General features: G+C 46.7%; 1 protein-coding gene across 1 annotated transcript in view; it reads right to left on the minus strand.

Moving 5' to 3' along the window:
- The window catches only part of lmbrd1 (LMBR1 domain containing 1), a 185,032-nt gene that overhangs the window by 153,405 nt on the left and 4,118 nt on the right, over positions 1 to 27,509 (minus strand). The window contains exons 2-3 of the mRNA XM_083775213.1: positions 27,279 to 27,455; positions 23,730 to 23,793 (exon numbers count right to left, since the gene is read on the minus strand). Coding sequence (XP_083631339.1) covers positions 23,730 to 23,793; positions 27,279 to 27,455 — 241 coding nt within the window. The remainder of the gene's footprint in view (positions 1 to 23,729; positions 23,794 to 27,278; positions 27,456 to 27,509) is intronic.

The following is a 27,509-nucleotide window of genomic DNA, read 5'->3' on the forward strand; positions in this document are numbered from 1 at the left end:
TAACCTTTATAATTATTAGAGTGCTTATAATATTGTGAATCTGTGTTAACATATTGGAGTCGACTTGTAGCGATGTCTGACAACGATGTACATTACAACCATTCCTGCCGGTTATGACATTAGTGGTACCATAGTAAACTCACATAACAGTTCCACCAATCACACACTGTGGCTACCCTTTAGGATTTGGGCTACTGTAGTATTATAAAATATATGTTGATTTATTATATCACGTTTTTCAACATCATGGCTCATGGTGAGTCTACCTTGGATGGTTAGGACATTATGGCTAAGGCTAATACAATCATCGATGCAGAACATCCTCGAATATAGGCTATGATTTTTTTTTAAACTGAAAAGACGTATTCCTCAGCAGACGATGCTTGTGATGTAATTTGCTAATTAAATCCTAGTATTATTGACTTTCTTTTCATCACAGGAATGGAAGGTTTTATTTCCCTCGGATTATTAAGTAAGTGTGTTAATGAGGTGAAAGCTTTACTCGTCAAGTTGTCAATAAGGCATTTGAGACCTTATAATACAGAACTCATTTATTAAACAAGGACATTCAATAGTTTAAATCTATTCTCTTAACCCATTCTGACCGGGCACCCATTTTGGTGTTAGCATCATGTTATGCTTTAGCTATTGAAAAATAGCAGATCTACAAGCTCATATCGCGCCACCGAGTGGCGCGATACGAGCTTGTAGGTCTGCTATTTTTGAAAAATCGAAGAATGACTGACATTTTTTAGAATCTGATCTCAGGTCAGAATGGGTTAATCGTGGGCTCGGTGCAGCAGCACTGAGACCAGCATATTCTCTTAATCCATTTTAATCTAAGATCAGATTCTAAAAATGTCTTCTACATCCTGACAGTTTTCTGAAAAAGCTATGTTTCTATGTCAGTCGTTCTTCGATTTTTCAAAAGATAGCAGACCTACATGCTCGTATCGCGCCACTCGGTGGCGCGCTATGAGCTTGTAGATCTGCTATTTTTCAATAGCTATAATAGCATAACATACCAGCTCAGTGGCCTTGTGGTTAGAGTGCCCGCCCTGAGACTGGGATCAGATTCATACGAGGTTTCCGCCGGACACACACTGGTCTGATGAACCCATTCTGACCCGAGATCAGATTCTAAAAATGTCAGTCGTTATTCGATTTTTCAAAAATAGCAGACCTACAAGCTCGTATCGCGCCACTCGGTGGAGTGATATGAGCTTGTAGATCTGCTATTTTTCAATAGCTAAAGCATGACATGATGCTAACACCAAAATGTGTGCCCGTTCAGAATGGGTTAATTTGCAAAATGTACATCGTTTACAAATACATGAACGGCAATTTCACATTGGAGGAACATTTTCCCTTCTTAGCTAGAATAATGCCCACAGTACTGTAGTGTACAGTAGAATAATGCCCACAGTACTGTAGTGTACAGTAGAATAATGCCCACAGTACTGTAGTGTACAGTATAGGAGTCACTGAGCACTCATTCATCAAGACTTTCTCATTATCAACAACTGCCAAATGTCATAAAAATCCAAATGACAAACGACACGGCTATGGCTCCATTTAAAATGTAAAATAGGCCCGGTAATACACCGTGCATGGTGTAATGTAAATGTAAAATAGGCCCGGTAATACACCGTGCATGGTGTAATGCATTATAAAACTCAATAAAACAAAACCCTAAATCATGACTTCGGTGTTGACAGCACGACCCGTTGATCCTGCCCAGCACCGATTCAACACACATTATACAATCACGTGAAAAAGCGAACAATAGATTTGCAAAACGGCAAAATGTGAACGTTGAATGCGATTGAAAAATCCCACCTGTGTGAACCGAGTGGTGCAATGAGAAATGTACCATCTGATGTTATTTATATTATTAACTTCTTCCCTCCATTAACATAAGACACACAATGTAGTTGTGCTGCAGCAACACTGCCTGAATTGAATTGAAATTGACTGTGGCTGGCCTGGCCTGAGCTTAGGAGAGATTTTTTTTTGCTTAGGGTCCGCAGAGAGGTGGTCCGCGGTCCGGTCGTGGACCGCGGTCCGCCAGTTGAATACCCCTGACATAGGTGAACAACACACATAGGTAAACACGGTTGCACCACTCAAAAATAAGTACTGTATGTGGACGAAGATATGCATGTCTAACCTAAAGAAACATCACAGTGTGGAGTGGATTTAAAATGACACTCACCGTTCATATGAGCAATATGTTTAAAATGACACTCACTGATCATATCAGCAATAGGTTTAAAATGACACTCACTGATCATATCAGCAATCGGTTTAATTAAACCCATGTGGAGCGTGAACAATCGGCACACAGATGGACATGTCAACCACAGTGTGAGGCCATCAAATTATTTCAGACATCACGAAAACAGCACAGATTTTCAATGAGCTCTTTAGAAGTCTGTGGCTATACACATGCTGCTCGTTAACTGTAATCACTACTGAAAACACATCAATCTGCTCTGGGGGGGGGGGTGGGGGGGGGGGGGGTCGAGGGGGGCATGGATCAGTAGAAAAGAAGATAGGGAATGTCTGTGTCATCAATTATTCCATTTGTAAAAGACACAAATGGACAGAGGCTGTCAAAATCTACTATAACCCGCTAAAACCGGGAGAAAGCATCTGTGTAATTTTAGATTCGAGTTAAAAAGCAGCGTCACTTTGTGCCGTGCTGTGAGCTTGTGGTTCTGCTATTCTTTCGAAAAAAAATCGTGAAAACATTTTAAACTCAAATATTTGCTTCTGGAGGTCCCTGGAACTAAATATTTTGAGATGGGGGTCCGCGGTCCACGGTCAAATGTATATAGTGTTGCGGGTCCTTGACATGAAGAGGTTTGAGCACCACGGATACAGTAACTGTACTGTAACAAGACAAAACTGTTAGGATTTAGAACCGAGACATTTTGTAGACTCTGCCTCAGGTCTTACTGGGTTAAAAAAAATATAATTCTACTTTAACCCATTTTGGGCGGGAACCCCTTTAGCAGATCTACAAGCTCATAGCGCGCCACTCGGTGGCGCGCTACGAGCTTGTAGGTGTGCTATTTTTGAAAGATCGTTAAAATGTGACGCAAATCATTGAATATATATTTCAGAGCGATTTTTTTTTAACTAAAATATTTGCTTCTGGGGGGGGGGGGTCCCTGGAACTACATATTTTGAGATGGGGGGTCCGTGTGGCCCAATAGAGATAATTCTGGGAGTCCTTGACATGAAAAAGGTTGAGCACCACTGACATAGAAACATGGGTTTTTCAGAAAGATGTTAGAATTTAGAAGCCTTTTTTTTTAATCGACCTCAGTCCAAAATGGGTTATCCCATTCTGAACGGGAACCCATTTTGGTGTTAGCACTATGTTATGCTTTAGCTATTGAAAAATAGCAGATCTACAAGCTCATATCGCGCCACCGAGTGGCGCGATATGAGCTTGTAGGTCTGCCATTTTTTAAAAATCGAAGAACGACTGACATTTTTTTAATCTGATCTCAGGTCAGAATGGGTTCATCAGACCAGTGTGTGTCCAGTGGAAACCTGGTATGAATCTGATCTCAGGTCAGAATGGGTTAAAGGTTACATTTGAGGGGAGCTCAGTCAGTGTGTGGTACACATGGAGCTTCGTCTCCACCTACTGGTAAACAAAGAAGTGATGCTCAGTGCAAAATTAGGAAAAACCTCTAGGTCACCTAATGTTTTACATAAAATTAGGAAAAGCCTCTAGGTCACCTAATGTTTTACATAAAATTAGGAAAAGCCTCTAGGTCACCTAATGTTTTACATAAAATTCTACTTAAGGATACTGGGAACCAAAAACCACAGGCTGCACAATTTTATGAAATAAGAATAACAGTCAGCAACATAATAGCTGCTATTCCTGCGTTATGAAAACCACACACTGCCATTACTGTGTCATCTTCTGAAGCCAGATCTATACTCCGTCGACTGACTCGTAAGATGGTGTCAAAAATAGCCGATCTCCAAGCTCAGAATACAATCACGTGGTGCCTCGGGAGGGAGCAAGTAGATCTTAACCCATTCTGAACGGGAACCCATTTTGGTGTTGGCATCGTGTTGTGCTTTAGCTATCGAAAAATAGCAGATCTACAAGCTCATATCGCGCCACCGAGTGGCGCGATACGAGCTTGTAGGTCTGCTATTTTTTGAAAAATCGAAGAACGACTGACATTTTTTTAGAATCTGATCTCAGGTCAGAATGGGTTAATCAGACCAGTGTGTGTCCCATAGAGTATATATATCTATAGAGAATAGGGCTGGGCGATATGACGATATATATCGTATTTTCGATAGAAAATGTCTATCACGAAAAAAAAGCTATATCGCTTATATCGCCGTTTCGCTTTACGGCAGTATTTTACGTCACAGCGCTTATATACGGCATGCCCAGCAGCCCACCGCGCGCACTGAAAACAGTGAGCCAACACCTTTCGGATGTCTTCTCTATTATATACTCTAAGGCCAACACGACCACAACACAAGCCGAGGTGGTGCTTGCACCTAAAAGAGGGGCAACGTCTTCCATTGTATGGATATGGAAGTGGTTTTGATTACATGAAGGGAGATGATGGCTGACGAGATTCAGAGCGGTGTAAGGGGCACGTTCGGAAATACCACACCGGAGCGAACTCATCTATCAGTTTGCATTGCACAGTGCGCCTAGTGCGCTATTTCCGAACGCGCCCTAAAGTAACCGGTCATTCACTGTTATAAATGCAGGTTTCATGTTGGGTCAAATTGATAAATTGCGTGAGCCACGCATGTTTTACACAGTTGAACAATAAGCTTGTCCGTCGTCGGGTGCACTGCAAACTTCTTCCAAGACGAAGACGTTCCTCTTACCTGTGCAGTCCTCCTGCTGCGTGCGTGTCTGTCTTGTTTTATTGTTCCAAATAAATTATTCCATTTGAAAAGTCCTTAATTCAGCAACAGCTTACAACAACAACACAAGACGCTGACTTTGTTGTGATCATCAAAAAAAAAGGAAAAGAAAAAGCCCCACTCGTCCCAGACTCCCATATACGATCGCGTTCTCTCTCACTCTCTCTCTCACTCTATCGCCTGTAGTCAATTAAACATCGTTAAGCTGCCCAACATCTTTAACAAACTAAACTATAACTACAACAGAACATGTTGATTCCCTATACAGAGCTTAAATGAACTGAAACAACTGTAGTGACAAACTGTGACATGAGATATTTATTTTTTCCTTAAGCCAATTTAATGCAGACACAGGCCTGTAATTCTGTGTCTGAATGGCAACGTCTTATTTCTTTCTTTTTTCTTTTTAATTGTCATAATAATAATAATTATTAATAATACTAATAAAACTTTATTTGTATAGCACCTTTCATGACATGAAATGCAGCTCTCAAAGTGCTTTACAGAGCAATGGAGAAAAAAAGAAAAGCAAGGCAACGACATTAAAAAACAAGCAGTGATGCAATACAGTGAGGACATGAATAACAAAAAATAAAAGATCAATTAAAAGCAATGTTGTAGAAGTGGGTCTTGAGCTGTGCTTTAAAAATGTCTACAGAGGCTGAACAATTGAGTTCAGCCTCTAATTATTATTATATACATTTTATTTTGTAATATTTTTGTACTTGCTTTGGGCCTGTCTGTGCATGGGAAGGGCATCAGTATTATATTCATATAAGTAGAGTGGATAATGTGAATTTAATTGTTTTTTGAGTGGTGCAACCATTATAGACAGCTATGTGTGTCCCTGTCCCTGTATCCGAGCACGGAAATAGCATAACTATTGTCACCACCAAGTGTCACTGTTGTGCAGCCTAACACAGACAGAGGCCAGGGAGGAGAGCTTGTACAGTACAGTACAGTACAGTACAGTACAGTACAGTACAGTACAGTCCAAGTACAGTACAGTACAGTCCAAGTACAGTAAAGTACTCGACCTGAACAAAAATCAATTATTTTAGATAAAAAAATAGGTATCGTAAAAAATATGCTATATCGTGAGTATATCGTTATCGTGATAAAATAAATTCTATATCGTGATATGAGATTTTGTCATATCGCCCAGCCCTAATAGAGAAGACACCCGAGTTCTCCTCCCATCCACTTGCATTGAGTTGCTCAAAAGCGCATGAGGCGGATTCACTCCTCCTTCCAGGTAGGAACAGAGTGCATTCTGGGACGGATTGCAATGGTGAGTGGCCCCCAAACACATGAACCCGCTGCCGTTGAACGCGCACGAGCGTCGTCCGTCGTGAACGTGTACAATGATAGTCAACGGACAGCGCGTTCATGTGTTTGGGGCCAGGCTGCAATACCTTCATTCGGCCACTATGTCCATTTCGCCTCAAGATTTCCTCTGGGTGCCTTCTCTATAAATATATATACTCTAAGGTGTGTCCAGTGGAAACCTCGTGTGAATCTGATCTCAGGTCAGAATGGGTTAAAGTAGATCTGCTATTTCCAGTGTACGACTCCGACAAACAATGGGGCATACTGTAAATCTACAGCAAGCATCCACTGCAGTCTAGAGCTGCAGAGAGAGCGACACAGAAATGCATGGGCACAAGGGGCGCAAACAGCTATTCAAACTAGTCGATTTTATCCCTATTTTGGGCATGTCATTATAGTACTTGTACTATAATAAGCGCGCTTGTACTTCTTGTAGATCTGTTATTTTCAAAATTGTTGCATGACACTGTTGTGTGACAAAGTATACTGTATAACTGTACTGTATACTGTATATAGGGTGTAAGTGGTTCATTGATTAATTTTAAGATTATAAAAAAGGGGAAAAGATTGGTTGATAATTGATAGTTGCAGCCCTAATGGGCATAATATGACTGAACGCAGTCCCTCCCCCTTTCAGAAAAACGAGTGGCCCAGGAAATGAAAACCCAATGCATTCTCCCATCGGCACTTCTTATATCATTTATTTAAAGACGGTTACGTTACGCGCGGACAAAGCCAACTCGGATCGTGACAAATCATGACAATGAACACGATGTTTTGGGCCGATCAAATCATTAGAAAGAAGAAAAGAAAGTCAGGAGACAACACTATTTGTTTTGTTTTTCGTCTTATAAATTATTTGATCGGCCCAAAACATTGTGTTCATTGTCATGATTTGTCATGATCCGAGTTGGCTTTGTCTGCGGCGTAACCGTCTTTAAATAAATTAAATAAGAAGTGCCGATGGGAGAATGCATTGGGTTTTCATTTCCTGGGCCACTCGTTTTTCTGAAAGGGGGAGGGACTGCGGCACTCTATTATGAATGCTATATGGCAATCTAACAAAAGGTTCTGGTCACACAATACGGGCTGCCTGTCTTGATGTGTGCATAACAGAAGCCATCACACCAAGACTATAGCTTCAAATATTTCCACAACAAAGAGCATGTTCAACTGAGTGACACGTTCTTTAATAAACTATGATGATGTTAGCGACACTTGTCAACGTGACTGACCTTTCTACAGCATTCAAAAGTCATGGGTCTGCCAAAAGGTTACAAACACAACAGATATATTATGTGAACATGAACCACACATTCCAAAAGCTATGATGACAGATATAAAGTACATGAATACAGTACATGCTTTTAGGCAAACTGGCAAGCCTCTAACTCATGTTCAACCTACTTGTGTTGTACATGGTACACTCATTACACGCAGTAATAAACACAGTGTAACTACTGCACCGTGGACATGGGTCTCAGGCAGTGTAACTACTGCACCGTGGACATGGGTCTCAGGCAGTGTAACTGATGCACCATGGACATGGGTCTCAGGCAGTGTAACTGATGCACCATGGACATGGGTCTCAGGCAGTGTAACTGATGCACCATGGACATGGGTCTCAGGCAGTGTAACTGATGCACCGTGGACATGGGTCTCAGGCAGTGTAACTGATGCACCGTGGACATGGGTCTCAGGCAGTGTAACTACTGCACCGTGGACATGGGTCTCAGGCAGTGTAACTGATGCACCGTGGACATGGGTCTCAGGCAGTGTAACTACTGCACCATGGACATGGGTCTCAGGCAGTGTAACTGATGCACCGTGGACATGGGTCTCAGGTAGTGTAACTACTGCACCATGGACATGGGTCTCAGGCAGTGTAACTGATGCACCATGGACATGGGTCTCAGGTAGTGTAACTACTGCACCATGGACATGGGTCTCAGGCAGTGTAACTGATGCACCGTGGACATGGGTCTCAGGCAGTGTAACTGATGCACCGTGGACATGGGTCTCAGGCAGTGTAACTGATGCACCATGGACATGGGTCTCAGGCAGTGTAACTGATGCACCATGGACATGGGTCTCAGGCAGTGTAACTGATGCACCGTGGACATGGGTCTCAGGCAGTGTAACTGATGCACCGTGGACATGGGTCTCAGGCAGTGTAACTACTGCACCGTGGACATGGGTCTCAGGCAGTGTAACTACTGCACCATGGACATGGGTCTCAGGCAGTGTAACTACTGCACCATGGACATGGGTCTCAGGCAGTGTAACTACTGCACCATGGACATGGGTCTCAGGCAGTGTAACTACTGCACCATGGACATGGGTCTCAGGCAGTGTAACTGATGCACCGTGGACATGGGTCTCAGGCAGTGTAACTGATGCACCATGGACATGGGTCTCAGGCAGTGTAACTACTGCACCATGGACATGGGTCTCAGGCAGTGTAACTACTGCACCATGGACATGGGTCTCAGGCAGTGTAACTACTGCACCGTGGACATGGGTCTCAGGCAGTGTAACTACTGCACCATGGACATGGGTCTCAGGCAGTGTAACTACTGCACCATGGACATGGGTCTCAGGCAGTGTAACTGATGCACCGTGGACATGGGTCTCAGGCAGTGTAACTGATGCACCGTGGACATGGGTCTCAGGCAGTGTAACTGATGCACCGTGGACATGGGTCTCAGGCAGTGTAACTACTGCACCGTGGACATGGGTCTCAGGCAGTGTAACTACTGCACCGTGGACATGGGTCTCAGGCAGTGTAACTACTGCACCATGGACATGGGTCTCAGGCAGTGTAACTACTGCACCATGGACATGGGTCTCAGGCAGTGTAACTGATGCACCATGGACATGGGTCTCAGGCAGTGTAACTACTGCACCATGGACATGGGTCTCAGGCAGTGTAACTGATGCACCATGGACATGGGTCTCAGGCAGTGTAACTGATGCACCGTGGACATGGGTCTCAGGCAGTGTAACTACTGCACCGTGGACATGGGTCTCAGGCAGTGTAACTGATGCACCATTGACATGGGTCTCAGGCAGTGTAACTGATGCACCATGGACATGGGTCTCAGACAGTGTAACTACTGCACCGTGGACATGGGTCTCAGGCAGTGTAACTGATGCACCATGGACATGGGTCTCAGGCAGTGTAACTGATGCACCGTGGACATGGGTCTCAGACAGTGTAACTACTGCACCGTGGACATGGGTCTCAGGCAGTGTAACCACTGCACCGTGGACATGGGTCTCAGGTAGTGTAACTGTTGCACCGTGGACATGGGTCTCAGGCAGTGTAACTGTTGCACCGTGGACATGGGTCTCAGGCAGTGTAACTACTGCACCATGGACATGGGTCTCAGACAGTGTAACTACTGCACCGTGGACATGGGTCTCAGACAGTGTAACTACTGCACCGTGGACATGGGTCTCAGGCAGTGTAACCACTGCACCGTGGACATGGGTCTCAGGTAGTGTAACTGTTGCACCGTGGACATGGGTCTCAGGCAGTGTAACTGATGCACCATGGACATGGGTCTCAGGCAGTGTAACTACTGCACTGTGGACATGGGTCTCAGGCAGTGTAACTGATGCACCGTGGACATGGGTCTCAGGCAGTGTAACTGATGCACCATGGACATGGGTCTCAGGCAGTGTAACTGATGCACCGTGGACATGGGTCTCAGGCAGTGTAACTGATGCACCGTGGACATGGGTCTCAGGCAGTGTAACTGATGCACCATGGACATGGGTCTCAGGCAGTGTAACTGATGCACCGTGGACATGGGTCTCAGGCAGTGTAACTGATGCACCATGGACATGGGTCTCAGGCAGTGTAACTGATGCACCATGGACATGGGTCTCAGGCAGTGTAACTGATGCACCATGGACATGGGTCTCAGGCAGTGTAACTGATGCACCGTGGACATGGGTCTCAGGCAGTGTAACTGATGCACCATGGACATGGGTCTCAGGCAGTGTAACTGATGCACCGTGGACATGGGTCTCAGGCAGTGTAACTACTGCACCGTGGACATGGGTCTCAGGCAGTGTAACTACTGCACCGTGGACATGGGTCTCAGGCAGTGTAACTGATGCACCGTGGACATGGGTCTCAGGCAGTGTAACTGTTGCACCATGGACATGGGTCTCAGGCAGTGTAACTACTGCACCGTGGACATGGGTCTCAGGCAGTGTAACTGTTGCACCGTGGACATGGGTCTCAGGCAGTGTAACTGTTGCACCATGGACATGGGTCTCAGGCAGTGTAACTGATGCACCGTGGACATGGGTCTCAGGCAGTGTAACTGATGCACCATGGACATGGGTCTCAGGCAGTGTAACTGATGCACCATGGACATGGGTCTCAGGCAGTGTAACTGATGCACCGTGGACATGGGTCTCAGGCAGTGTAACTGATGCACCGTGGACATGGGTCTCAGGCAGTGTAACTGATGCACCGTGGACATGGGTCTCAGGCAGTGTAACTACTGCACCATGGACATGGGTCTCAGGCAGTGTAACTACTGCACCGTGGACATGGGTCTCAGGCAGTGTAACTACTGCACCATGGACATGGGTCTCAGGCAGTGTAACTACTGCACCGTGGACATGGGTCTCAGGCAGTGTAACTACTGCACCGTGGACATGGGTCTCAGGCAGTGTAACTGATGCACCATGGACATGGGTCTCAGGCAGTGTAACTACTGCACCGTGGACATGGGTCTCAGGCAGTGTAACTACTGCACCATGGACATGGGTCTCAGGCAGTGTAACTGATGCACCATGGACATGGGTCTCAGGCAGTGTAACTGATGCACCGTGGACATGGGTCTCAGGCAGTGTAACTGATGCACCATGGACATGGGTCTCAGGCAGTGTAACTGATGCACCATGGACATGGGTCTCAGGCAGTGTAACTGATGCACCGTGGACATGGGTCTCAGGCAGTGTAACTGATGCACCGTGGACATGGGTCTCAGGCAGTGTAACTGATGCACCGTGGACATGGGTCTCAGGCAGTGTAACTGATGCACCATGGACATGGGTCTCAGGCAGTGTAACTGATGCACCGTGGACATGGGTCTCAGGCAGTGTAACCACTGCACCGTGGACATGGGTCTCAGGCAGTGTAACTGATGCACCATGGACATGGGTCTCAGGCAGTGTAACCACTGCACCGTGGACATGGGTCTCAGGCAGTGTAACTACTGCACCATGGACATGGGTCTCAGGCAGTGTAACCACTGCACCATGGACATGGGTCTCAGGCAGTGTAACTGTTGCACCGTGGACATGGGTCTCAGGCAGTGTAACTACTGCACCATGGACATGGGTCTCAGGCAGTGTAACTGATGCACCGTGGACATGGGTCTCAGGCAGTGTAACTGATGCACCATGGACATGGGTCTCAGGCAGTGTAACTGATGCACCATGGACATGGGTCTCAGGCAGTGTAACTGATGCACCATGGACATGGGTCTCAGGCAGTGTAACCACTGCACCGTGGACATGGGTCTCAGGCAGTGTAACTACTGCACCATGGACATGGGTCTCAGGCAGTGTAACCACTGCACCATGGACATGGGTCTCAGGCAGTGTAACTGTTGCACCGTGGACATGGGTCTCAGGCAGTGTAACTACTGCACCATGGACATGGGTCTCAGGCAGTGTAACTGATGCACCGTGGACATGGGTCTCAGGCAGTGTAACTGATGCACCATGGACATGGGTCTCAGGCAGTGTAACTGATGCACCATGGACATGGGTCTCAGGCAGTGTAACTGATGCACCATGGACATGGGTCTCAGGCAGTGTAACTGATGCACCGTGGACATGGGTCTCAGGCAGTGTAACTGATGCACCATGGACATGGGTCTCAGGCAGTGTAACTGATGCACCGTGGACATGGGTCTCAGGCAGTGTAACTACTGCACCGTGGACATGGGTCTCAGGCAGTGTAACTACTGCACCGTGGACATGGGTCTCAGGCAGTGTAACTGATGCACCGTGGACATGGGTCTCAGGCAGTGTAACTGTTGCACCATGGACATGGGTCTCAGGCAGTGTAACTACTGCACCGTGGACATGGGTCTCAGGCAGTGTAACTGTTGCACCGTGGACATGGGTCTCAGGCAGTGTAACTGTTGCACCATGGACATGGGTCTCAGGCAGTGTAACTGATGCACCGTGGACATGGGTCTCAGGCAGTGTAACTGATGCACCATGGACATGGGTCTCAGGCAGTGTAACTGATGCACCATGGACATGGGTCTCAGGCAGTGTAACTGATGCACCGTGGACATGGGTCTCAGGCAGTGTAACTGATGCACCGTGGACATGGGTCTCAGGCAGTGTAACTGATGCACCGTGGACATGGGTCTCAGGCAGTGTAACTACTGCACCATGGACATGGGTCTCAGGCAGTGTAACTACTGCACCGTGGACATGGGTCTCAGGCAGTGTAACTACTGCACCATGGACATGGGTCTCAGGCAGTGTAACTACTGCACCGTGGACATGGGTCTCAGGCAGTGTAACTACTGCACCGTGGACATGGGTCTCAGGCAGTGTAACTGATGCACCATGGACATGGGTCTCAGGCAGTGTAACTACTGCACCGTGGACATGGGTCTCAGGCAGTGTAACTACTGCACCATGGACATGGGTCTCAGGCAGTGTAACTGATGCACCATGGACATGGGTCTCAGGCAGTGTAACTGATGCACCGTGGACATGGGTCTCAGGCAGTGTAACTGATGCACCATGGACATGGGTCTCAGGCAGTGTAACTGATGCACCATGGACATGGGTCTCAGGCAGTGTAACTGATGCACCGTGGACATGGGTCTCAGGCAGTGTAACTGATGCACCGTGGACATGGGTCTCAGGCAGTGTAACTGATGCACCGTGGACATGGGTCTCAGGCAGTGTAACTGATGCACCATGGACATGGGTCTCAGGCAGTGTAACTGATGCACCGTGGACATGGGTCTCAGGCAGTGTAACCACTGCACCGTGGACATGGGTCTCAGGCAGTGTAACTGATGCACCATGGACATGGGTCTCAGGCAGTGTAACCACTGCACCGTGGACATGGGTCTCAGGCAGTGTAACTACTGCACCATGGACATGGGTCTCAGGCAGTGTAACCACTGCACCGTGGACATGGGTCTCAGGCAGTGTAACTACTGCACCGTGGACATGGGTCTCAGGCAGTGTAACCACTGCACCATGGACATGGGTCTCAGGCAGTGTAACTGTTGCACCGTGGACATGGGTCTCAGCTCAGGCAGTGTAACTGATGCACCGTGGACATGGGTCTCAGCTCAGGCAGTGTAACTGATGCACCGTGGACATGGGTCTCAGGCAGTGTAACTGATGCACCGTGGACATGGGTCTCAGGCAGTGTAACTGATGCACCGTGGACATGGGTCTCAGGCAGTGTAACTGATGCACCATGGACATGGGTCTCAGGCAGTGTAACCACTGCACCGTGGACATGGGTCTCAGGCAGTGTAACTACTGCACCGTGGACATGGGTCTCAGGCAGTGTAACTGATGCACCGTGGACATGGGTCTCAGGCAGTGTAACCACTGCACCGTGGACATGGGTCTCAGGCAGTGCAACTACTGCACCATGGACATGGGTCTCAGGCAGTGTAACTACTGCACCGTGGACATGGGTCTCAGGCAGTGCAACTACTGCACCATGGACATGGGTCTCAGGCAGTGTAACTACTGCACCGTGGACATGGGTCTCAGGCAGTGTAACTGATGCACCATGGACATGGGTCTCAGGCAGTGTAACTACTGCACCGTGGACATGGGTCTCAGGCAGTGTAACTGATGCACCATGGACATGGGTCTCAGGCAGTGTAACTGCTGCACCGTGGACATGGGTCTCAGGCAGTGTAACTGATGCACCGTGGACATGGGTCTCAGGCAGTGTAACTGATGCACCATGGACATGGGTCTCAGGCAGTGTAACTACTGCACCGTGGACATGGGTCTCAGGCAGTGTAACTGATGCACCATGGACATGGGTCTCAGGCAGTGTAACTACTGCACCGTGGACATGGGTCTCAGGCAGTGTAACTACTGCACCATGGACATGGGTCTCAGGCAGTGTAACTGATGCACCGTGGACATGGGTCTCAGGTAGTGTAACTACTGCACCATGGACATGGGTCTCAGGCAGTGTAACTGATGCACCATGGACATGGGTCTCAGGTAGTGTAACTACTGCACCATGGACATGGGTCTCAGGCAGTGTAACTGATGCACCGTGGACATGGGTCTCAGGCAGTGTAACTGATGCACCGTGGACATGGGTCTCAGGCAGTGTAACTGATGCACCATGGACATGGGTCTCAGGCAGTGTAACTGATGCACCATGGACATGGGTCTCAGGCAGTGTAACTGATGCACCGTGGACATGGGTCTCAGGCAGTGTAACTGATGCACCGTGGACATGGGTCTCAGGCAGTGTAACTACTGCACCGTGGACATGGGTCTCAGGCAGTGTAACTACTGCACCATGGACATGGGTCTCAGGCAGTGTAACTGATGCACCATGGACATGGGTCTCAGGCAGTGTAACTACTGCACCATGGACATGGGTCTCAGGCAGTGTAACTACTGCACCATGGACATGGGTCTCAGGCAGTGTAACTGATGCACCATGGACATGGGTCTCAGGCAGTGTAACTGATGCACCGTGGACATGGGTCTCAGGCAGTGTAACTACTGCACCGTGGACATGGGTCTCAGGCAGTGTAACTACTGCACCGTGGACATGGGTCTCAGGCAGTGTAACTGATGCACCGTGGACATGGGTCTCAGGCAGTGTAACTACTGCACCATGGACATGGGTCTCAGGCAGTGTAACTGATGCACCATGGACATGGGTCTCAGGCAGTGTAACTGATGCACCGTGGACATGGGTCTCAGGCAGTGTAACTACTGCACCGTGGACATGGGTCTCAGGCAGTGTAACTACTGCACCGTGGACATGGGTCTCAGGCAGTGTAACTACTGCACCATGGACATGGGTCTCAGGCAGTGTAACTACTGCACCGTGGACATGGGTCTCAGGCAGTGTAACTGATGCACCGTGGACATGGGTCTCAGGCAGTGTAACTACTGCACCATGGACATGGGTCTCAGGCAGTGTAACTGATGCACCATGGACATGGGTCTCAGGCAGTGTAACTGATGCACCATGGACATGGGTCTCAGGCAGTGTAACTGATGCACCATGGACATGGGTCTCAGGCAGTGTAACTGATGCACCGTGGACATGGGTCTCAGGCAGTGTAACTACTGCACCGTGGACATGGGTCTCAGACAGTGTAACTACTGCACCGTGGACATGGGTCTCAGACAGTGTAACTACTGCACCGTGGACATGGGTCTCAGGCAGTGTAACTGATGCACCATGGACATGGGTCTCAGGCAGTGTAACTGATGCACCATGGACATGGGTCTCAGACAGTGTAACTACTGCACCGTGGACATGGGTCTCAGGCAGTGTAACCACTGCACCGTGGACATGGGTCTCAGGTAGTGTAACTGTTGCACCGTGGACATGGGTCTCAGGCAGTGTAACTGTTGCACCGTGGACATGGGTCTCAGGCAGTGTAACTACTGCACCATGGACATGGGTCTCAGACAGTGTAACTACTGCACCGTGGACATGGGTCTCAGGCAGTGTAACCACTGCACCGTGGACATGGGTCTCAGGTAGTGTAACTGTTGCACCGTGGACATGGGTCTCAGGCAGTGTAACTGTTGCACCGTGGACATGGGTCTCAGGCAGTGTAACTGATGCACCATGGACATGGGTCTCAGGCAGTGTAACTACTGCACTGTGGACATGGGTCTCAGGCAGTGTAACTGATGCACCGTGGACATGGGTCTCAGGCAGTGTAACTGATGCACCGTGGACATGGGTCTCAGGCAGTGTAACTGATGCACCGTGGACATGGGTCTCAGGCAGTGTAACTGATGCACCATGGACATGGGTCTCAGGCAGTGTAACTGATGCACCGTGGACATGGGTCTCAGGCAGTGTAACTGATGCACCATGGACATGGGTCTCAGGCAGTGTAACTGATGCACCATGGACATGGGTCTCAGGCAGTGTAACTGATGCACCATGGACATGGGTCTCAGGCAGTGTAACTGATGCACCGTGGACATGGGTCTCAGGCAGTGTAACTGATGCACCATGGACATGGGTCTCAGGCAGTGTAACTGATGCACCGTGGACATGGGTCTCAGGCAGTGTAACTACTGCACCGTGGACATGGGTCTCAGGCAGTGTAACTACTGCACCGTGGACATGGGTCTCAGGCAGTGTAACTGATGCACCGTGGACATGGGTCTCAGGCAGTGTAACTGATGCACCATGGACATGGGTCTCAGGCAGTGTAACTACTGCACCATGGACATGGGTCTCAGGCAGTGTAACTGATGCACCGTGGACATGGGTCTCAGGCAGTGTAACTACTGCACCATGGACATGGGTCTCAGGCAGTGTAACTGTTGCACCGTGGACATGGGTCTCAGGCAGTGTAACTGATGCACCATGGACATGGGTCTCAGGCAGTGTAACTGATGCACCATGGACATGGGTCTCAGGCAGTGTAACTACTGCACCATGGACATGGGTCTCAGGCAGTGTAACCGATGCACCGTGGACATGGGTCTCAGGCAGTGTAACTGATGCACCGTGGACATGGGTCTCAGGTAGTGTAACTACTGCACCATGGACATGGGTCTCAGGCAGTGTAACTAATGCACCGTGGACATGGGTCTCAGGCAGTGTAACTACTGCACCATGGACATGGGTCTCAGGCAGTGTAACTAATGCACCGTGGACATGGGTCTCAGGTAGTGTAACTAATGCACCGTGGACATGGGTCTCAGGCAGTGTAACTGATGCACCGTGGACATGGGTCTCAGGCAGTGTAACTGATGCACCATGGACATGGGTCTCAGGCAGTGTAACTACTGCACCGTGGACATGGGTCTCAGGCAGTGTAACTACTGCACCGTGGACATGGGTCTCAGGCACTTTGGCCATTAAACCATGCTGACCTGAGATCAGATTCATACGAGGTTTCCACTGGACACACACTGGTCTGATTAACCCATTCTGACCTGAGATCAGATTCTAAAAATGTCAGTCGTTCTTCGATTTTTCAAAAATAGCAGATCTACAAGCTCATAGCGCGCCACCGAGTGGCGCGCTATGAGCTTGTAGATCTGCTATTTTTCAATAGCTAAAGCATAACATGATGCTAACACCAAAATGGGTTCCCGTTCAGAATGGGTTAACCCATTCTGACCTGAGATCAGATTCTACAAATGTCTTTGTCATCCTGACAGTTTTCTGAAAAAGCTGTGTTTCTATGTCAGTCGTTCTTCGATTTAAAAAAAATAGCAGACCTACAAGCTCTTAGCGCGCCACTCGGTGGCGCGCTATGAGCTTGTAGATCTGCTATTTTTCAATAGCTAAAGCATAACAAAATGCTAACACCAAAAGAGGTTCCCGCCCCAAAGTGGTTTAAAGAAATTGAATTGCTGATAGGGATACAACTCTACGTTCAAAAGACTATGCCTGCTAAATTATTCATTTCCAAGTTCCTGGAAAAGCAAAGTTTCCCTTCAAGGCTAGTATATGTCACATCCAAAGTCTCAATGGTGACATAGAAAATCAATCTCATGTAAGAAATCACATTTGTGCGTTCAGAGGGCAAATCTATCGTGGCCTGCCGAGTGGTGGACTGAACTCACATGTACTGTTACGGTACCCACCCAGTCTGTCACGGGCAATCTTGTGATGCCATTATGCCAATGGGGAAGTGGTTTGGTTTGATTGAGCTGGCTGGGAATGCAGACAGCTTGTTTCTCTTGAGAACAGACGGCTAGGAACAGCACTGCCGACGGACAGTTTAAGCCAGCATCTGTTTCCAAGACTCATCATCCAGGCTGGAGTCTTTGACATGACACTGCATTTGCAACAGTAACAAGACTGACTGGGTCAGAACCCAGGATATGGGCTGGACTGGACCAAGAATGGGCACTTTGTGAAACTGTGGTCAGATAACTTAGTTGTCGTAAATGTTTTTGTATGGTTCCAGTAAACTTTGTTGTTAAAGAGTACTTAAGAGCATGAAATTGTTAACCCATTCTGACCTGAGATCAGATTCACACGAGGTTTCCACTGGACACACACTGGTCTGATTAACCCATTCTGACCTGAGATCAGATTCTAAAAATGTCAGTCGTTCTTCGATTTTTCAAAAAATAGCAGACCTACAAGCTCGTATCGCGCCACTCGGTGGCGCGATATGAGCTTGTAGATCTGCTATTTTTCAATAGCTAAAGCATGACATGATGCCAACACCAAGATGGGTGCCCGTTCAGAATGGGTTGCTACCGGTTATTGTGGGTGATTTAACTGTGTACTCTCCTCATATAATAATGCCTCTCCTCATAGTCACTTTTTTCGTAATTATTCCTTTACTTCAACATACAAGAATGTTGCAAGCAGATCTAGAAGCTCACATTGTTCCGCTATGTGTTGTGAGTCTTGTAGATCGTCCATTTTCACTATTTTAAAACATTTGAGTGGTGCAACCACTCCAAGGAACAGCAATGTCCGTGTTCACCCGCCTATGTGTTGGTTCACCCCTTAGAGTATATATATGAATAGAGAAGACACCCGAGTTCTCCTTCCATCCACTTGCATTAAGTTGCTCAAAAGCGCATGAGGCGATTTCACTCCTCCTTCCTGGTAGGAACAGAGTGCATTCTGGGACGGATTGCAATGGTGAGTGGCCCCAAACACATGAACGCGCTGGCCGTTGAACGCGCACGAGCGTCGTCCGTCGTGAACGTGTACAATGATAGTCAACGGACAGCGCGTTCATGTGTTTGGGGCCAGGCTGCAATACCTTCATTCGGCCACTATGTCCATTTCGCCTCAAGATTTCCTCTGGGTGCCTTCTCTATTCATATATATACTCTAAGGTTCACCCACCCACCCATGCACCACTGTGAGCACCATTAGTACACTATTGGTACCAGTAGGGGCGCTGTTGTGCCAGAAACAGAGAGTGAGATAGTGCTGCACTGTTGCCTGCTAATGAGAGAGAGAGAGAGAGAGAGAGAGAGAGAGAGCGAGAGGAGAGTTGCACCACTCAGTTCACACGGGTGTGATTTTTAAATGATTAAAAAGGAAGGAATGGTTTCCATCCAACAGAGTAGAGACAATATGATCATGAAGAATGCGTTTCTTTTCATTCCACTCTGCTGTATGGTGGATTGTTACAGTGTGTAACCATGATGTTTGATTTGAAAGACAATTACAATGAAGCAAATGACACTCTGCAATAGTAAATGGTAGAGCTTATGAATTATTTAGTACAGTCAAGTCAAGCCAGTGTGCGAACCTGGCCCGCAAAATTGGCCCAATGAATGCAGACCACAGGATGATTTTTGGTAAGATGACTATTATTCACAACCATTCATTATCATGCATCTACATGGCAGTCACTCTCAGGCCACTGTCCCATCGCTGTCTCTCCCCTCCTAACTGCAGCCTGCTGCACTGTCTGGCAGCTTGTTGTTGTTGTGTGTACTTGGACAACAATAGACATTCTGTCCAGGGCCTCGCCCAGGCCAGCTCGTCCCCCCTCTGTGCATGTCACTCATAGGAATAATTACAACCTGTAAAACATGACCTGTACACGCCACGGCCGATGGGCCAATGCTCTTAAGACCTTTAGGGCCAACCCAAGGGGCGGCGGTGGCTCAGGGGTAGAGTGCCTGGATGGTAACCGTAAGGTTGCCAGTTCGAACCCGGGCTCCCCCAGAGTTACTGTCGAAGTGTCCTTGAGCAAGACACTGAACCCCTAATTGCTCCCGATGTGCTAGTTGGTGCCTTGCATGGTTTCCGCTGCCATCAGTGTATGAATGGGTGAATGTAATGCACAATCTCTGTAAAGCGCCTTGGATAAAGGCGCTATATAAATGCACCATTTAACCCCTGTTGCGGACCAAAACAACCAAAGAGCATCTCCAGCCACTGCATGGCTCAACCAGGGTTAACCACCGTTTCTGAACATATCTTGTAGAATTTTCTGTCACTATATACTGTATATGTCCAAGTTCTGTTGCGACCAGTGTGGATCACAGAGCAAGAGCCGTGGCTAAAACTAAACTAACCGTGGCTAAACCAAGCAAAGCTTTACTGTAGTGCTGCACAATTAATTTGAAAAAAGAGCTCTATATTCAGACACGTCCTACAGTATGCAATCTCGTAGAATCGTGCAGCACTAGTTTCATTTTAGTTGTCTCCACCAGGCCGAAGGCATGTGGGGAGAGTATGTTTTGCACTCCGTCCGTCCGTCCGTCCGTCCGTCCGTGTGTGTGTCCGTGTGTCCGTGAACAGCTAATCTCGGCCACCGTTAACCCGGTCAATGCCAAATTTTGCACACACACTCCCTGGATGCCAACGATGAACCTCTGCCCCAAACTTTCCAGAACGGCCTGTTATAGCGCCACCAGGAGGCCGCTTTGTGCAAAACAAGTTTTTGCACAGCACACCTACAGATTTTGTCCAAACATCACGCAAATTGGTACACAGTCTCTCTAGAGCCATTCAACGAAACCGGTCTTTCAGATTTCTCACACTCCATCCTGATTGGTTAAGATTGGCTTCCAAAGTTCACAGGAGTGCTCAGTTTCAAACAAAATGCTGCAAATCATGAACACATCGCATGATTTCCGTGAAATTGTGCACCCACATTCCCACTAGGCCGAGGACAAAATGCCACATCAACAATTTCAACTCAGCCTCAAGGTGGCGCTATAACTGGCCGAAAAGTGTTTTTACCTCTAACTGCACGGATCTGTGGATAACTTTGTATGCCAACTCCCTAGAGGCCAAGGAAAAACCTTTGCCTGGAATTTTTCACATCTGCTCTTTATAGCGCCACCAGGAGGCCGACATATGTAAAACACATTTTCTATTATTACTCCTTCAGATTTTATCCACATTTCACGCAAATCGGTACACATGATCTCCATAGTCATGTGATCAAGGCAGGTTTGTTTGATTTCTCATATTCCATCCTGATTGGCCACGATTGGCTCCTACAGTTTTCAGGAGTAGCCCGCTTTGTACAAATCGCCACAACTCCTCAACGCAGCGTCCGATTGCGATGAAACTGTGCACGCATATTCCCACTAGGCTGAGGAAGAAATCCTGGTGGAGACCTGTGCCCAGAAGGGCACTTTTTCTAGTTAATCTTATATTTTTGCTACAAGACAGGGACTTTAAGAGAGGTTTAAGTTGCTCCAGGTTACACATTTTTAATGTAGTAATGTCGATCAACTACAGACTAAAGACAATAAACATTTTCATGGAAAAGAAATGAGAATCGTGTGAGAGTCGTGATCTCAATTCTTGTGGAGGAAAAATTAAGATTCACATTTGAGCAACAATCGAGCAGCACTAGGAGGACTTTGTACCAGCCCAGCAGACTTCCATAGCCTGGAGGGATGACTCATCTGCGATTGGCTAGTTAGCTCAGTGAAAATGCTGCATGGCAGCTGGCTGTTCCAGAACAGCAGATTACCCCGAGGATAAACCACCTCACATACTATAGCCTGGAAAGATGATTTGCTCTGCGATCATTGGCTGGTTGTCAGTCAGGCCAACCGAGGATAAACAACATCCCACAGCCTGGATGGACGATCGCTTTGCGATTAGCCTGTCTGTTAGGCCATTCTGACCGGGCACCCATTTTGGTGTTGGCATCATGTTATGCTTTAGCTATTGAAAAATAGCAGATCTACAAGCTCATATCGCGCCACCGAGTGGCGCGATACGAGCTTGTAGGTCTGCTATTTTTGAAAAATCAAAGACACTTTTAGAATCTGATCTCAGGACAGAATGGGTTAATAATGAAACTGTCAGGATGTAATAGACATTTTTAGAATCTGATCTCAGGTCAGAATGGGTTAGGCCAACCGGGCCAACAGATACAGCTGTGATTGTATGGAATTTGTATTACCTCAGTGAAAATACGACGAAGGGTTCAAACAGAGAAATAATTAATAATCAAAGACAGAATAAATCCCCCTTAGTGCCCCCCCCCCCCCCCCCCCCCCCTCTCCCGTCACAGAAACAGAGACTAGCAGTACAAAATGTGCATTTAGTAAAATATCTCCACTTTCCCACGAGATTAACACAGGCCTCAGTCTCCCCACTTCCCCTAGCAGTGACTAATGACTGTGGCAATGGAGTGATTTTCCCTGGAAACGCCGTCACGGCCTGTTGTGCTGTGTGTGTGTGTCAGGTTCTTATCTGACTGGAGCCTTTTAGGGGACTTAACCCATTCTGACCCGAGATCAGATTCATACCAGGTTTCCGCCGGACACACACTGGTCTGATGAACCCATTCTGACCTGAGATCAGATTCTAAAAAATGTCAGTCGTTCTTCGATTTTTCAAAAAATAGCAGACCTACAAGCTCGTATCGCGCCACTCGGTGGAGCGATATGAGCTTGTAGATCTGCTATTTTTAAATAGCTAAAGCACGACATGATGCTGACACCAAAATGGGTGCCCGGTCAGAATGGCTTAAAACCGAGTAGAGTTGTCGAGCTGAGCCAGTATAACACATTAGTCACCTCTGAAGATTACCTGTGTGTAATAACAACATGGCAATAACAACAAATTATCTAGTTGGCGGTACAAATTAGGCTAAGGTAGTTGCGCTCACAGTGGAACATTGTGTTTACTGCTCCTTTCACCACTTCTAAACTAATCCAACAGCTCAGCAGCCTAAGATCTAAGGCTGACTTTTGCCAAAAGCCTCTTAGTACCTTGAATCCTCTTAATCCAAGTTACTTAGAATGGAAGGTGATCTAAATGCTTTTTATTGGAGAACAAAGTAGTGATCGATAGTCAGTCTAATCACAATGCAATTACTACCGAAATGGAAAAGTACAGTAAAGCCCTTCTCTAAATATTACCACCAATCACATGTGATGTGACAATCAATCATCAAATGGCTAACGGACAACGAGAGAGAATATTGAAATTATTCTCCCTTGAAGTACATTCACAGTTAGAATACAGTTTCAGAAATGTGCCGCAAATCTGGCAACTGAACAAACTATGTTTTACCACAATGCATTGCAACACACACACACACACACACACACACACACACACACACACACACACACACACACACACACACACACACACACACACACACACACACACACACACACACACACACACACACACACACACACACACACACACACACACACACACACACACACACACACACACACACACACACACACACACACACACACACACACAGACCGAAAATAAATCAAAATGCACTTACTGTAGTATCCATGCAACACAATATCTTCAACTTGCGCCCGCGTCACATTGTCTACTGCCCAGTCCTACATGTGGGAAAATAGAAAGACAATCACTAGAATTGAGTTCAAAGAGAAAGGGCTCGTAGTTAACCCATTCTGACCTGAGATCAGATTCATACGAGGTTTTCCACTGGACACACACTGGTCTGATGAACCCATTCTGACCCGAGATCAGATTCTAAAAATGTCAGTCGTTCTTCGATTTTTCAAAAATGGCAGACCTACAAGCTCGTATCGCGCCACTCGGTGGCGCGATATGAGCTTGTAGATCTGCTATTTTTAAATAGATAAAGCATAACATGATGCCAACACCAAAATGGGTGCCCCCGTTCAGAATGGGTTAAGAATACAATACAATAATAATACACATTTTATCACACAGATCGTGCCCTGATTTTGCCAATTTGTTTTTGCCACTTTATCCAGATATATTCATAACCACTGCTTGACGAAGTGGTGAAAAACAAATCATTGTGTGAGACGGCCAGACGGAGTCTAATACCAGCATGGCTCACACATGTGGATGTCATTTTGATGAATTGAAAATGGTGGGCCCTATTGTAAACAAGCGCTTTTGCTTTATGGTGTCGTCCACTCACTGTTAACAGTATTGAGTTGTACTTGTACTGTAAATGGTAAATGGTGCATTGATTTTATCCAAGGCGCTTTACATAGATTGTGCATTACATTCACCCATTCATTCCGCGTCGGAAACCATGCAAGGCACCAACTAGCACATCAGGAGCAATTAGGGGTTCAGTGTCTTGCTCAAGGACACTTCGACAGTAACTCTGGGGGAGCCCACAGGGTTCGAACTGGCAACCTTGCAGTTACCATCCAGCCACTCTACCCCTGAGCCACCGCCGCAAACTGTTAATTAATAAATCAATCAATCAATCAATGCAAACAGCCTATGACATCAGTCACCTACTGTATACAAGTAAGACGCGCAAACGCGGGAAGCGAACGCAGCTCGTGTGTGTGGTTGTGTGTGTGTGTGTGTGTGTGTGTGTGTGTGTGTGTGTGTGTGTGTGCTACAGCTGCGCCCTGTGTGTGTGTGTGTGTGTGTGTGTGTGTGTGCTACAGCTGCGCCCTCTGGTGGCGGGCGGGTGGTGTAACAGCGTGACACACACACACACAGACATTCAGCCCTTGCTGTCATAGTAAGTGGCTCACTGCGTTCGCAATGACGTAACTATTCGTATGACAAGGAAAAATAAAGAGGTTCGCCCACAAAACACCTGGTGCAGAGACTTGGAGGCAGATGTCAAGAAAATGGCCCCAGAAGGGCTAGGTGTATGTACAGTAATTGCAAGTATATGTACAGTATGATTCCATATTTGGATGTTTCTCAGCCTGATCCAACTGCCATTGACTTTCAAAATGTAAGTGAAATATTTAAAAAAAAGGATAAAACATACATACTGTTTATCCCATTCTGACCGGGCACCCATTTTGGTGTCGGCATCATGTTATGCTTTAGCTATTGAAAAATAGCAGATCTACAAGCTCATATCGCGCCACCGAGTGGCGCGATACGAGCTTGTAGGTCTGCTATTTTTGAAAATTCGAAGAGCGACTGACATTTCTAGAATCTGATCTCAGGTCAGAATGGGTTAAGTGAAAAAAGTTACTTCCTCTGCCTAACTAGAAGAATGATAGATAGATTCTTTATTTTTGTGTCATGCACCAAAGGCGCCCAGCCCACATGGACTTATAGGACACACCATTATCATTGCTTCAATATTGCATTGTGTACAAGAAACAGCTTGTAAATACAGTAGTAGCCCTGATCGGTCCAGTGGTTTGCAAGATTAGCCCCAGAGTGACAAATACAGACGGACTCACAGACCCATTTCTATAAGGCTCACCTCTTACAGAGCCATGCCGTAAAGAAGAATGAATGTGTGACTTCAGAATATAACCCATTCTGACCTGAGATCAGATTCATACGAGGTTTCCGCCGGACACATACTGGTCTGATGAACCCATTCTGACCTGAGATCAGATTCTAAAAATGTCAGTCGCGCTTCGATTTTTCAAAAATAGCAGACCTACAAGCTCGTATCGCGCCACTCGGTGGCGCGATATGAGCTTGTAGATCTGCTATTTTTAAATAGCTAAAGCATAACATGATGCTGACACCAAAATGGGTGCCCGTTCAGAATGGGATAAACTACATTATTGCAAGGCTTGCCAGCAAAAGCACTATGCTGGATGGGTAAAGAACTCCATGAGATAAAAGAGGCTTAGGCATTGGCAGCTGTATGGAATAGCAGTGCTCTCGTTCACGGCTTGGTTTACATTAAGCTGAAAACAGACAGAAACACCTTCGTTCTCCCTGTTAAGAGCTTATATAACACAACCGAATAAATATATGAAAAGGTTTACAAAAAAGGTTTACAAAACACTTCCCCCCCTTTAACCCATTCTGACCTGAGATCAGATTCTAAAAATGTCTTCTACATCCTGACAGTTTTCTGATAAAGCTATGTTTCTATGTCAGTGGTTCTTCAAATTTTCAAAAATAGCAGACCTACAAGCTCGTATCGCGCCACTCAGTGGCGCGATATGAGCTTGTAGATCTGCTATTTTTAAATAGCTAAAGCATAACATGATGCCAACACCAAAATGGGTGCCCGTTCAGAATGGGTTAATTACATATCCCATGACTATTATTGCTCTGAAATGAGCTCACCTGATCTCAGCCAGATCACTTATCACTTGGACACATTTCTATTCCCACTAGTCGGCATGAGCAAAAAATAAATAAACCGCTAATTTCAGGTCTAATAAGCATTGCAAATCCCTCTGGACCAAGTGAAGAATTTTCTTTATGAAACGGATTAGATTTCTGATCAGCTAATGCAATGAGATGGCCAAGATGACTTATTAAAAAAAAGAAAGAAAGAAAACATGCCACTTAACATCCGAGTCTAGTTACAACCCGAGTGTGGCAATAATGTACCTGTCATTCACATGAGGGGGGGGGGGGTGAGAAGTGACAACTCGGTTACACTTGAAAATGTAATGTAAATAATGCAACCAAGAATCTAATTGTGAAAATGCAAATTCAGTACTTACAACAAGACAACAAATATAATCAACTCGTAGATTAGTCAACAAGTTAACCCATTCTGACCGGGCACCCATTTTGGTGTCAGCATCGTGTCGTGCTTTAGCTATTTAAAAATAGCAGATCTACAAGCTCGTATCGCGCCACCGAGTGGCGCGATACGAGCTTGTAGGTCTGCTATTTTTGAAAAATCGAAGACACTTTTAGAATCTGATCTCAGGTCAGAATGGGTTAATAATGAAACTGTCAGGATGTAATAGACATTTTTAGAATCTGATCTCAGGTCAGAATGGATTAAAGAACCAAGCTGGCAATTTGGAGAAAAATGTGAATCTAAACAAATCAAGTTGTCCCTGGAGAAGCCTCCTCCCTGTGGCTTTATTTGATTCATGTTTCAGGCATCAGAGAAGAAACAAAAGGAAGCGACGCTTACCTTGTAGGTGCCATTGGGGTTCTTCATGAAAGAGACCAGGAATATATCCACTGGAAGAAGGGCCGACGTTATCAAAGCTACTGCCAGTGCACATATCGCTGTGATGGTGGAGAAGACTTCACTCTCCTGTCGACTTTGAAATTTACGGATGTAGACCCAGCAGAAGGCGAGGATGACCTAAAGATGAAGAGGATAATTTAGCCAAATTACCAACATTTTACTGTTTGGTTT

The sequence above is a fragment of the Protomyctophum parallelum genome (genome assembly GCF_964188405.1).
Source record: "Protomyctophum parallelum genome assembly, chromosome: 10".
In the NCBI taxonomy this organism is placed as follows: Eukaryota; Metazoa; Chordata; class Actinopteri; order Myctophiformes; family Myctophidae; genus Protomyctophum; species Protomyctophum parallelum.